At 55.5% G+C, this 13,572-nt stretch overlaps 1 protein-coding gene across 26 annotated transcripts in view; it reads left to right on the top strand.

Moving 5' to 3' along the window:
* The window catches only part of GGT1 (gamma-glutamyltransferase 1), a 42,976-nt gene that overhangs the window by 14,928 nt on the left and 14,476 nt on the right, over window positions 1–13,572 (top strand). For 2 of the 26 annotated variants that reach the window (XM_031656422.1, XM_031656444.1), the window contains exons 2-5: window positions 8,594–8,663; window positions 10,615–10,683; window positions 10,900–11,181; window positions 11,725–11,895. In XM_031656422.1, coding sequence (XP_031512282.1) covers window positions 11,732–11,895 — 164 coding nt within the window. In that variant the 5' untranslated portion in view covers window positions 8,594–8,663; window positions 10,615–10,683; window positions 10,900–11,181; window positions 11,725–11,731. Of the gene's footprint in view, window positions 1–1,970; window positions 1,991–5,198; window positions 5,561–6,443; window positions 8,375–8,593; window positions 8,664–10,611; window positions 10,684–10,899; window positions 11,182–11,724; window positions 11,896–13,572 lie in introns of those variants that run through there. The other 24 variants (XM_031656435.1, XM_031656428.1, XM_031656429.1 and 21 more) reach the window with 24 other exon arrangements.

The raw sequence follows: 13,572 nt of genomic DNA, 5'->3' as shown, positions 1-13,572 counted from the left end.
TGTCTACCTGGAGATGGCCTCAGAAACCACAGGTTGAGGGCTTGGTCCCACAAGACCACCCCTCATCCCACCAGTCACAAGTCTGGGCTTTGGGAACATCTGACTAACTGGCTTCTAGTTGGGGTTCCTATAGCACCCTCTTTGGGTTCAATTAATTTGCTAGAGTGGCTCACACAACTCAGGGAGACCTGTTTGTCCATTTATTTCAAAGGATGTTTTATTTTATTTTCTCCTCAGACATACTTTATCATCACTTAAAGTCAGTAGCTCAGAGGAAACTTTAAAAGCTACAAACAGGCCGGGCACGGTGGCTCACGCCTGTAATCCCAGCACTTTGGGCGATCGAGGCAGGTGGATCACTTGAGGTCAGGAGCTGGAGACCAGTCTAGCCAATATGGTGAAATCCCGTCTCTACTAAAAATACAAAATTAGCTGGCTGTGGTGGCAGGAGCCTGTAATCCCCGCTACTTGGGATGCTGAGGCAGGATAATCATCAGCTGAACCCGAGAGGCAGAAGTTGCAGTGAGCTGAGATCACGCCTCTGCACTCCAACCTGGGCAACAGAGAGAGACTGTCTCAAAAAAAAAAAAAAAAAGATAAAGGCTACAAATGGACAGTCAGATGAAGAGATACATAGGGTGAGGACTGGAAGACTCCCAAGTACAGAAGTTTCTGTCCTGGTGGAGTTGGACATGTGGATGAGTTGGGGTTTTTTATTGTTGCCCAGGCTGGAGTACAGTGGCACTAACTCGGCTCACTATAACCTCTGCCTCCCGTGCTCAAGTGATCCAGCCCCTCAGCCTCCCAAGTAGCTGGGACCACAGGCATGTGCCACCATGCCCAGCTAATTTTTTTTTTTTTTAGTTTTGGTAGAGATGGGGTCTGTCTATATTGCTCAGGCTGGTGGTCAACTCCTGGGCTCAAGCCATCCACCCATCTCACCCTCCCAAAGTGCTCTGATTATAGGCATGAGCCACTGCACCTGGCTGTGGATGAGTTCTTATTCACCTTCCTGTCAGCCTCCACATGAAGTTCCCCAAACCCTGTCCTCTTAGGCCTTTTTAAAAATAAATTAATTAAAAAATTAAGGACAGGGTCTCACTATGTTGCCCAGGCTGGTCTTGAACTCCTGGTCTCAAGTGACCCACCCACCTCGTCCTCTCATAGTGCTGGGATTACAAGATTAGAGATGCCAGCTGTCAGGTGGCTAGGTGGATTCAGTGTAAAGTCCTAGAAGATGCATTTTAGTAAAAACAGCCACCTGACAGCTGGCATCCATCCATTCAGTGAAGATTGTTGGGCACTGTGGATACTGTGAAGGAGGCAGCAGTAGCAGCCGGCCTGCAGAGTGAGGTGCAGTGCCGGAGGGCTTCAGGAGGAGGTAGCATTGTGATTGGTGTCTGAAGAATGCCTCAGGCCATGACAGTGGAGCCAGTGCAAAGTCCCAAAGGTCAGGAAGGAGCAAGAGGAAAGGACGGTTCATATCCAGGCACACCCCTCCAGAAAAAAAAAAAAAAAAAGAGGAAAGGATGGGCGCCAGCAAGGTAGGACAATGGGGGCCTCTAGAATGTTTTCTTCCCAGTGGGGGAGGGGTGTGCTCAGATTTACATGCTGAGTGCCTGGACTGCAATAGGGAAATAGCAGAGGGGCTGGGGCCTGCGACTGGGAGTCTCCAGGTGAGAGGATTGGCCCGTGGGGACTGGGGGTCAGGTGAGGCTGGGAGTGGGGTGTAGAGGCGGGAGCAACTGGACAGGACCAGTGAGGATGCAGGGGCAGCTGCCCCGGGCTAGACTCTGGCTGCTCTGGCCGTTGGAGGTCTGGGGAGGCAGCTGCTTAGCTCAGGCTTGGGCACGTCCACCCGGCATGTCTGAAACATTAGCCAGTAGGGGTGCAGACTCGTCAGCGAGAGCATTCCTGAGCCCAGCATCCAAGAAGCAAAGGAAGTTGGGAAGGTGCTGCTAAGAGGTGGGGGAGGTCCCCAAAAGTCCAGGTGAGAGCATGGCGTGTGTGGAAAGTGCTGGGCAGTTTTGGCATCAGTGAAGTCACGGGGGGCTGTGTGTGAACAGGTGGGGTTGGGCGTCACCAGGGAGCCTTTAGACAGGAGCGGGTTGGCTCTCCTGGAGATCAGGCCATGGCTTGGTGTCGGGACTGGGGCATGGACAGTCTTCCTCCACCCCCAACCTCTCCTTGGAGCTTTGAGACACTGCAGATAATTAGCAGGTGATGTGATAAATACTACCTGTGGAGGGTGCCTTGGGCAGGGAAGACAGCTCTGCTCTGTCCTGCTCTGAGGTGCTCATCAGGAAAGGAGAGAAACTACTACAGGCCCAGTGTTGGAGCCTGGCCAGACCCTGTGAGGCCTCGAAAGTAGCCTACCAAGGGAAGGGAAAGCCTACCAAGACACCCACACTTTCAGTGGCTGGGGTTGAGTTTGAACCCAGGGACTCTAGGGCCCATGCCTCTGCCATCCTGCCTCTGAGTTTGATAGTTGGACTTGGTCCATCAAGTGCCGGGCCAGCCCTGCTGCTGGGTGCTCCCAGGCATGCACAAGCTGACAGTTCTGAAGGGCCCACGCATTTGGCCATGCTCCAGCCTGTGTCCTCACATGAAAGGTAGGTGCTGGAATAGCAAATGCTGCAGATGGCACGGGGGGTGTTGGCCAGGCTCTGGGGCCACAGGAGCTCTGCCCATGCCCACAGTTGGCCTGTGCTGACCTCCCTCCATCACAACTGAGTGGCACCTGCCCTTTCATTGGGCTGAAGTCTTCCTTCCATCCCTTCAGTGTGGTCTTTGTGACTCAGAGAGGCTGTGGTCAGGTACAGGATCTGGGGTGGCCCCTGCTTCTCTGCTCTGTGGCCTTAGACAGTGGGCAGGATCTGAGGTCAGGCCCACTTGCAGCAGGTGTTACAAAGAGGCAAATTGGCGCTTAATGTTGGGAAGAACTTGCCAACCAACTATAGTCCCATTGTCTTTGGAGGTAGTGAGCTCCCCATTGGGGAAGGTATGTAAGCCAACCTTTCTGGGATGTTGGAAGATCAGAGACCAAACACTTGAGATTCTGTGATCCTCATATTGACTCAAATGCTATGATGCTTGGATTTGAAGTCAGTTTCATTTAGCCAGTTTACCAAGTGTCTGCTTGGTGCAGGACACCAGGGAACACAAAATGTCCTGGATAATATTGGGTTTCGGGCTCCCAGGGGTCCCTCAGATGTTGTTCCAGTAGTTCTGGAGTATGGGCCAGGCATGGCTTGCATCTGGACCCATCAGCATTGCTCGCTCAATGTGAGCTTCATGACTGCAGTTCGGCATGTCACGGCCCCACGCGCCCCCCTACCCCGCCCCGCCGTGACCCTCACCATGGCCCACTCAGGGCACAAGGCTTTCTGGGTGATTCCTGGAACTCAGTGTGGTCAGTTTTCTGGACCTGACAGTGGGGTGGGGCTGCAATGAGACGCCAGTTGCAGGAAGTGGTTTGCACAGCCTTCCTGGTGTCGTGGGTCACTGTCTTGCCAAGTGGCTTTGGGCAGGTCCCTTCCCCTCTCAGGCTGCAAGTTCCTATGCCAGGAGCTTGTTTTCTCAGATACAGAGGTGGGGCAGATCCCAGCCCGTTGAAACAGACAGGGCTTTGGAGGCCATGGTGGGCCCATTTCTCAGAGGGGCCGTGTGGCTGGATGCTGAGCCGGGCACTGGACTGGCCCCTTGCGCCTCCTGTCAGGCTGAGGCCCCCGAGGCAGTGTGGGCTGCTGGTGCCAGCATACAGGGGTGATAAGGAGATGAAAGTCACTAGGGTGGTGGGGCGGCACCCTTCCCGGGCTGTGTTGGCAGCTGCCCCTGGCTGGAGGCCAGCTTGGCCCTGGAACACTCCTCAAGGAACAAGGACACAGACAGCCAGCTCAGCCAGCCTCCACCTAGCGCCCCAATCAGCACTCCCTTCTTCCCATGACCCCTGCCCTTTGCCCGGCTCCTGGAACTGGTCAAGGAGCTAATGGACACCCACTAGGGTCTTAATGAGTGAGCCAGGGTTAATGGTTACTGGGCCTGGTGACACATTCACCAGCCTCCCAGGGATCTCAAAGTCCAGACTGCCCTGGCCTTGAAGGTCTTAGCTCGGCCACCTCCTTTTCCAGCCTTGACACCTCGGGGCTCAGGAAGAGCCTAGGGTGGTCAAGAGGTCCGCTGAAGCCCTCACTTCCTGGAAAAGGCTCCATTTCCTGGCCTTCAGGGTCAGGTGGTTCCTTCTGCCTGGCAGATCCTCCCCAAATCCAGTCCCAGCTTGGGCTGGATTCCCAAGGCCCCTATTCTGGTTGGTGTCTGCCCCTCCCCTAGGGCTCTTCCCCCTGGGGTGACCATACTGTCTCATGCCCAGCCAGGTTGGGGCATGAGACCTGGAGAGAAGAATCTGGAGGGGCCAAGATTTGATGGGAGAATGAATGATGGAATGAAAGAAGGAATTTAAGCATATGCCTTGCTAAGAGTGACAATTCTGGCAGGCTGAAGACCATGTGTGGACCTCGATCTGAGGGCTGAGAGGCTTGGGCCTGCCAGCCCTGTGGGGGCACCCACACCATCTTATCTCATTGAGTGGGGCAGAGCAGGTGAGGGCATGATGGACAAATGGGCCTCATCCCCCTGCTTCAACTGTCTGGGGTCCTCTGTCAGCCTGTCTGCTCAGACCCCTGAAATTGGGGGTTGAGGAAGGACCTTCCTGGATCATGTGACTCCCTTCAGCCCAGGTGACCAGGGTCCTTGGAGTGACAGTTCCTAGAACCCTGCCTGTAGCCCTGCAAGTTGGGGAGAGGGCCTGTTAGGAGAGGCATCCCTGCCCTGGGTTTGTAGAGGTGATCTAGGTTCCTCAGACCTTGTGGGGCCTCAGATGCTTACATCTCCAGCCCCTCCTGGTGTGGGCATCTGGCTGCACCCCAGCTCTGTGGCCTCATCTCCTAGGGAACCTTTGGTCTAATCTGCCTCCCGCTGAAACCTGGCCACATTCAGCTCCCCCAAGGCCTTCAGAGCTCAGGTCTCTCATTCAGGGTTTGAGGCCCCGCCAGACTCAGACCTGCAGCCGTCCCAGATCACACAGCCCCAGAGATGGGACCAGGAGCCAGCAAGTGTCCCACCTGGAGCAGTTCCTGTGCCTTTAAAGCCTTCCCTCCCCCCACCCCGCCCCACCCACCCCTGGGCCACTAGGGAAGGGAAGGAGGAGCTGGGTCACAGCAGGGAATCTTACCTTGGTTTGCTGGATGACCAGACCAGGAGTCGGGTGAGCCAGGAAGTGAGGGCAGCTGGCTGTGCCCCAGTGCTGTGTGACCCAGAGGCGCCACTCACCCTCTCTGAACTGGTGAACATCATAGGTGGGGAAGCTCAGGCCACGGCACTCCCAGGAGTGTCTGGAGGCCTGAGTTCCATTCTCAGCTCTGCCATATGCTTGCTGCGCTCTAGAGGAGCTCCTCTTCCTCTCCGAGCCTCGGTTTATACGCCTGTGCGGTGGGAGTGAGTTGCACTTCAGGGTGAAGGGGGTGAGACTGGTGTGGGCGCACCCTGCAGAAGGATCCCACAGGTGGGCAGAACCCTGGGTTTTTTATCCGACTGAGTCTGGGCTGGGGGGGTCCTCCGTTTCTTGACTGATGAGTGGGTTTGAGTGAGGTATGTGGGTGGGTGAAGGAGGGCTGGGGGGAGTCACCTGACTTATGCAAAGAAGCCCTTGAGACAGCTGTGGCTTCTTGGAATTAAGAGGGAAGAGTGCAGCATGGAGAAACTGAGGCCTGGGAGGATTTGGCAGCCCTGAGTGGGGGTGGGGGGATCAGCTCTGGAGTAGAGCCAGAGCTATGATGGGGTTGGGGGACCCTGTGTCCTTGGGCCATGCTTGTCCCACTCCTGGGCTCTGTCTGTGGCTGTGGATTGGGGTGGGACAGGGCTGGTTGTGCGAGGGGTCATTGCCCAACTCCAGAGGGTGCCTGCCACCTCTCAGCTCTATATAGGGATACATATAGTTCTTTCAACAGGTTTCCAGCAGGTTGTGGTTATTAAATCTTACTGAAGGGGTGTTTTTTCTAATTGTCAACTCTGTGCCGCAAGGGTAGAAACTGTGAGAGACTGATTCCAACTCCAGGTCTGGGTGGTAAGCATCCAGTCCAGGGGTGTAGACAGGCCTGGGGAAGCCTCAGACATCTGTGCGTTCTCATACCCAGGGATAGTGACTCCATGCTGGGGGCTGTCAGCGTAAGGGGTGGGTGGGTGCTGGGCTTACCTGCAGTTCTGCAGACCTCCTGGGGCCAGCTGACCTCGGTAAATCCCTTTTGTCCAAGCTTCAGTTTCCTGCCTGTGAATGGGGTTGAGGCTGTGCTCCAGTTTCACCCTTGTGGCTCTGGGGTTGTGGTGAAAAAGCCATCAAGCTGGGTTGGAGACTGGCTGCTGTGTCTACCTCTTCCTCATACTCCTCTCTCTGCTGCATCCTGGGAAGCTGCTCAGCTCAGCCTAGATTAGGCTCAGTTGTGTCTGTGTGTGCACGTGATTTCACATGTGTTGGAAGTGTGTGGTACTGACACCAGAGTCAGTGTCTCTGGGTGAGTGAGGCTTGCACATTTCTGGGGACAGGGAACTCACTACCTTATGTGCCCAGAACAAGAGCTTTGGGGTCTGGAGAAGACTTCTAGGCCAGCCCCTGCAGTCTTTCCTCAGGTGACATGGCTTCCCCAGACCCACTTCCCTGGAGGTGCCCTGTCTGCATTCAAGGGGTAGAAGGCTGACTGGGACAGAACGCGACACACTCAGCATGTGAGGAAAAGCCTCCTTCATTCTGTAGGCCCTACCTCTGTTGACATGACCTTTGATAAAGTGCCTCCCTTCCTGTCTCCCCTCTCTGGAACCCTCAGCTGCTTCCACGCTTCAGCTGTGCCCCATCACAGGCAGCTCTCTGTCTCCCTACTTTCCCCAGCCCAGGGTTTTCCTTTTGGGGTCAGCTACAGGGGTCTGGACCATCCTTTGCCCACTCAGTCATTCTTCCTGCCCACCTGCTGCTGAGAATCCTGCATGTCTCATATGCTCTCAGGCAGAGAGGAAACTGCTGAGCCGGCCAGGGCAGGGGACGGAGCCCTGTGACTCTCCACTTTAGACCCCTCCCAGCTGACTGCTGTGGAATGCAGCCACTTAGCAGAGCCAAATCCCCTGAGGTTCCTGTCTGCTGTCTAGCCTTCAGGGACAGGTCATGGGGCCTTGGTTCCTGCCCTGTCATCTTCCCAGTCACCCTGATCTTCAGGGGGAGGAACAGCCAGGGAAAGGGTTTGGTCATGGTACCTCCACCCTAGGGCTATTGAGGATCTCACAGTTGTGTGTCTGGTGGGTTCTGTCCAGAGCCCATTTGAGAGCAGTGGGTGACAGGACAGGCCTATGTGACCCAGGCAGGCAGCAATATTGGGTCAGCCTTCGTGTCCCCTTCTGTCAGCTGGGGCAGCCTGGAAGGATGATTGTGGGGTAGGTGTTATGGGAGTAGACCTCAGGTGGAGGCTGCAGGGGCTCTCTGGCACTGTAGGCACAGCAGGCCCAGGAGCAGGGGAGGGAGCCATGACTCGTGGAGCCTCTGGCCCATATCCTTGGCAGATGAGGGCCACAGGGGAAGGGGCAGCAGTGTCTAAGGTCCCCTGGGCTGGGCCCATGGCTGTTCCTGGCTCAGACTTCTTGGTGGGCTGGTCAGGAACATGCAGTAGCTTGGGGCAGTTACCAAGTGGCCAAGCCTGCACTGCTGGGCTGTATGAGCTTGGGCCAGCTCAGGCCCTCTCTGGGCCCTGCCTTTCTGGGCTGTTCAGGTGGTTCCTTGGGCCTGGAGTGCTAATGTTTCTGGATGGGCAGCAGAACCGGTCTGCACTCAGGGCCCCAGGCCATGTTCCCGGAACACACCTTTAGCATTGACATCAGGGTGTGGTGAGGCCCCTTAGGCTGGGTTCTGGTCTGGTGCCAGGGGCACCACTACTCCACTGCCTCCAGAGCCATCTCTGGGACACTGGCTGTGAGTTCAGATGTTCTGAACAGGGACAGGGAAAGCCAGAGGAGGACCCAGCCTGGGGCTAGCTGGAGGGGCTCGTGGGGAGACAGCGCCCTTTGGAGGGAACTAAGTCTGGAAGGAAGCCCTTTCCCCGGGTCACAGCACCTGGCACCCACGGCCCTCCCAGGGCTGCGTGAACCTTAGTCACATGGTGACAGGCCGAGTCACCGTGCCAAGTCACTGTGCGCCTCCTTGCTGCTGTGACGTCAGCTTCCCCATCCTCCCAGCCAGGCTGGACCTCTGTGAGAGGCCTGCCTGTCCTGCACCCTGTGCAGATGCCTCCCACTGTCTGCTGGGGCTGATGGGCACCTCCTGGCTGGTCTCTTGTACTAGGTAAGCTCATGGGTCCTCCGGCTGCTCCTGCTCCTTCCCTGCCTCTGCTCCTCCTCGGAGGTGGCCACCCCCAGATCCCAGTCCCAATTCAGAGGCCCCCTGAGGAGCACTGCAGGGGGCCGCAGGCGTGGCTCTGAGCCGCTCTAGAGAGTGAGGGAGCCCAGCCAGTTCTGTGGCCGGGACTTTCCCAGGCAGACAAGTCTGTCTCTTCCTCCCCAGCGGGTGCAGCCCAGAACTGTCTTCTGAGGAAGAGGTGCTCTCCTGGGCCCCCACTGTCCCCAAGCCTCAGGTAAGCCCATCAGGGTCACAAGGAAGGGGATCTGGGTTTGAGGCCAACCATGGCAACTGACTTACTTTCTAGCCTCAGTTTCCCCTAGGATGTGCAGCTCTCACACTGTTTGGGTGACAGCCAGCCCTCTGGGCTTGGACATTCTTTCAGTGAGTCTTGAGGGTGGAGGGATGGGAAATGGAAGCCCAGGGCCTCAGCAGGGTGTCTTCCTCCGAGCTGGGGACATCTGCCTGTGGGAGGCTGGGCCCAACCTCCCTTGCTAACCTGCCCTGGGAGGAAGTGACAGGGCCCAGCACTGCCTACTCCCCTCCCCATGCTTTCTGGCAGTCTGAGCCTGGCTGGGTGTCCCCTGCTCCTCCAGGAGCCTACTTGGGCCTTTGGGTAGACAGATTAACAGACAGGGGAGGCTGGGTCATGGTTGGGCCACCCCAGGACCCTGATGGAGGGGCTCAGCTCATGACCCTGAGCCTGGGAGAGATGAGGCCATGCCTTTCAGGGCACTCAGCATGACCCGGCCCAGTGGACGGGACTGGGTAGCTTCCTTGGTGCAGGGGGTTGTCATGCAAGGATGGGGGCACCGACCAGGCCAGGCCCCCGCCCCATGACATGTGGTGGAAATGTCCGTTTGTTTTGTTTTGTTTTTTGCTTTTTATTTTTTGAGATGGAGTTTCACTGTTGTTGCCCAGGCTGGAGTGCAGTGGTGCAATCTTGCCTCACTACAACTTCTGCCCCCCAGGTTCAAGCAATTCTCCTGCCTCAGCTCCCGAATAGCTGGTATTACAGGCACCTGCCACCATACCCAGCTAATTTTTTGTATTTTTAGTGGAGACGGAGGTTTCACCATGTTGGCCAGGCTGGTCTCAAACTCTTCACCTCAGGTGATGCACCTGCTTCTGCCTCCCAAAGTGCTGGAATTATAGGCACGAGCCCCTGCATCTGGCCATGTGATAGGAATGTTCTGTGTCTATAATGGATACTGCACTTTGCTGGTCCAGCTCCTGAGTCTCCTTGGATCTCTAGGAATCGGTGTTTCTATCAGGAACCCTTAACCCTGTCCTAGACTCCCTGCTGGGACCCAGGGTGTTGGAGTGGCAAGAGGGCTGTCAGGCCTGGTGAAGGGTGTGAGCTGTCCCATAGGGCAGGGAGGAGGCAGGACCTGTTCTGTAGCTGGACAGACAGAGCCCTCTAGCTGCTTTCTGGAAGACTGAAGGGCAGGTGATGTTAGAGGGAGGGAGTGCAGGCAGGGGCTCTGAGGGAGTTCAGGTCAGAAACAAGTGGCACCTGGATTCAGGCTGTGGTGGTCACGGTGGGGATGAGGGGCTGCTTCAGATTCTGCTGGGGATGTGGGGTGGTGCGCTGCTGCTTGACTACTCCCAGTCCCCTCTGCTCTTGGTGTCTGCATCCAGGGCTGGGAGGCGGTCAAATGTTTCACACTATTGGCCCCAGGCCTGCCAAGTCTGGGGAGGTGGCCAACCTTCCACGATGGCATTTGGATGTTCCCTGTATGTGGGGAGGGCACAGGGGCTCCATTCCTAGACCACCTCTGAGACAGTGTGTCTGGCTCTGAGGTCAGATGCTCTGCCCTGGGACAGGGTGGAGTGGAGGGGAACCCAGCTTGGGGCTCATTGGAGGGGCTTGCTGGCAAACACTGCACTTTGTGGGAAACTGAGTGTGGAAGGGGGAACCCCCTACCTCTGTCACCACATCCCTCTTCGCTGTTGGGGTCATACCTGTCACCTACTGCCATAGCCATGAGACTTCCCAAGGGTCACTGCTGCACCTTACTGCACAGCCCGGAAGGGAGTCCACAGGGGACATACAGTGAGAAAGAGACCTGTGCCACTCAGGCCTCCTGGGGGTGTCCCCAGTGCAGCCATGATAATAATCACAGCCACCATTCACCAAGCCCTTCCCACAGTCTAACCTACTCTATTCACAACACTCTCAGCAGCAAGGCAAGTGAGGTGCTGCCGTCATCCAGACTGGATGGTTCATTGATTTGCCTGAGGCCCCACGGCAGGTGAGTGGCAAGTCCAGCCTCACAGCAGGGCAGGCTAGCTATGCTCCCTGAGCCCCCTTTGCCATGCTTACCACATGCACATCCTGGGCTTGTGCAGGAATGCCCTGTCTCCTCCGTGCCCTGCTCTGTGCAAAACCCTCTTTGAGCTGTGCCTGGGAGATATGCTGAGACAATTCATGGAAACAAATGTGTTACTGACAGCCTCTTTGCCTCCAGAGTTCAACTGGAGACCAGAGAAATCAGCTAGAGGCAGAAGGAGGTCACACGGAGTGCCTCAGAAAGGACTGGGCTACGCGCGCTTCAGGTAACCTTCTTGACCTTTAGGAGAATGAGAAGGCTGCCTGACCAGAGAGTCTCTGAAGAAGATTCTGTGGCTACATTCTCCTGCAGAGTGTGAGGGAGACCCTGGTTATTTCCTCAGCTGTTTCCACCAAATCCTCCCATCTTTCGTGGCCAACACCCCAGGCAAGGCTTGGTGCCCCCGTCTGCTGCTGGACAGTAAGTCCTGGCTCCGTGGCAGTGAATCTGTGGGGTACTCTGATTGTGGGCACTATGGAAGCTAAACCCCATGCTGCAGGTGGGGTGGAGGGTCCTCAGGAGACTCCTGGACAGTGCCAGACTCTGGGCTGAGGTGGGGGACACAAGAGAAACCAGGCCAGGCCCGTCCCTACCAGAGCTTCTCCCTAAGCAGTGGAGGCTCAGCCACTGTGAGAAGGTAGGCAAGGCCCTGCAGAAAGAGGGGTGTGGAAATATGGGGGCTCCCAGGAAGGGCCCCTGCTGGAGATGGGGTTCTTACCAGGATGGACTCTGAAGATAAGCAGGGAGGATTTGGGAGGGCAGAGATGAGGCCCAGAGCTTCTGACAGAGGGCATGGCCTGGGCAAAGGTCTAGGGGCCGGACAGCCTGCACGAGTTCTGGGAAGTGGGAAGGAGACACTGGGCCTGTGTTTCTGAGGCCTGACTTTCGACTGTGCCCTGTTGGGGAGGGACCAGGGAATGTCTGAGGCTGGACCTGACCCTGCTTCTTACCCTGTGGGTGCAGCAGAGCCATGAAGAAGAGGTTAGTGGTGCTGGGCCTGCTGGCCGTGGTCCTGGTGCTGGTCATTGTTGGCCTCTGTGTCTGGCTGCCCTCGGCCTCCAAGGAACCTGACAACCATGTGTACGCCAGGGCTGCCGTGGCTGCAGATGCCAAGCAGTGCTCGGAGATTGGGAGGTGAGTGGGGCAGGGCATGGGGGCATGGGCCATGAAAACTGGGCAAGTGGACCTGAGCAATACCTTCACCCCTCTGAGACTTAGTTTCCCCACATGTAAGCTTTGCTTGGACTCTCTCAGTAGCCTCTGGGAAGGGGACGTGACTCCGAGAGCAGGGTTTGGGTGTCCTAGAGCCAAACAGCGCCCCTTTTCTCAGTTCTAAGAGTCTCTTTCTCTTTGGATAAACTCCACTGTTTTATTATTTGGTTGTTATTTTTACTTATTTCTTCATATATCGATTTATTTAGAGATGGAGTCTCGCTCTGTCACCAGGCTGGAGTGTAGTAGTGCAATCTCAGTTAACTGCAACCTCTGCCTCCCAAGTTCAAGTGATTCTCATGTCTAAGCCTCCCAAGTAGCTGGGATTACAGGCATGTGCCACCACACCTAGCTAATTTGTGTGTGTGTGTGTGTGTGTGTGTGTGTTTCTTTTTCTGAGACAGAGTCTCACTCTGTCACCCAGGCTGGAGGGCAGTGGTGCGATCTCGGCTTACTGCAACCTCCACCTCCCGGGTTCAAGTGATTCTCCTGCCTCAGCCTCCACAGTAGCTGGGACTACAGGCTTGTGCCACCATGCCCAGCTAATTTTTGTATTTTTAGTAGAGACAGGATTTCACTATGTTGGCCAGGCTGGTCTTGAACTCCTGACCTCATGATCCACCTGCCTCTGCCTCTCAAAGTGCTGGGATTACAGGCATGAGCCACCACACCTGGCCTAATTATGGTGTTTTTAGTAGAGACAGGGTTTCACCATGTTGGTCAGGCTGGTCTCGAACTCCTGACCTCAGGTGATCCACCCACTTGGGCCTCCCAAAGTGTTGGGATTACAGGTGTGAGCCACCATGCCTGGCTTATTTTTTTTTTAAGGTGGAGTCTTACTCTGTCACCCAGGCTGGAGTGTAGGGGAGCGATCATTGCCCACTGCAGTTCAAACTCTTGGGTTTAAGTGATCCCCCTGCCTCAGATTCCTAAAGTACTGGGATTATAGCTGTGAGCCATGGTGCCTGGCCTCTACTGTTTTATTCTATTTTAGACTCCTATCTCATGTTATATACAAAGACTTAAACAGAAAATATCTTATGTTTTTGATATTTTGAGATAGGGTCTTGTTCTGTCACCCAGACTGGAGTGCAGCGGCATGATCATAGCTCACTGCAGCCTTGAGCTCTTGGGCTTAAGCCATCTTTCCACCTCAGCCTCCTGAGTCACTAGGACTACAGGTGTGCATCACACCTGACTAATTAAAAAAGACTGTTTTGTAGAGATGAGGTCTAACTATATTGCCCAGGCTGGTCTTGAACTCCTGGCCTCAAGTGATCCTCCATCTTGGCCTCCCAAAGTGTTGAGATTATAGGTGTAAGCCACCATCTCTAGCCGGAAAAAAAAAAAAAGTTATTAATAAAATATAGCAATTTCCCTTTTTGTCCCAATTATAAAAGTCATGTACATTTGTTTGCTTGAAAAAGAGGAAACTATCTGGGCGAGGTGGTTCACACCTGTAATCCCAGCATTTTGGGAGGCTCGGGCAGACCACCCAAGGTCAGGAGTTCGAGACCAGCCTGGCCAACATGGTGAAACTCCGTCCCTATTAAAATTACAAAATAGTTAGCTGGGCGTGGTGGAATGCACCTGTAATCC

The sequence above is a fragment of the Papio anubis genome, chromosome 16 (assembly GCF_008728515.1).
Source record: "Papio anubis isolate 15944 chromosome 16, Panubis1.0, whole genome shotgun sequence".
In the NCBI taxonomy this organism is placed as follows: Eukaryota; Metazoa; Chordata; class Mammalia; order Primates; family Cercopithecidae; genus Papio; species Papio anubis.
Note: the sequence above shows the minus strand (reverse complement) of the source record. Positions and strands in the feature narration are given on the sequence as shown.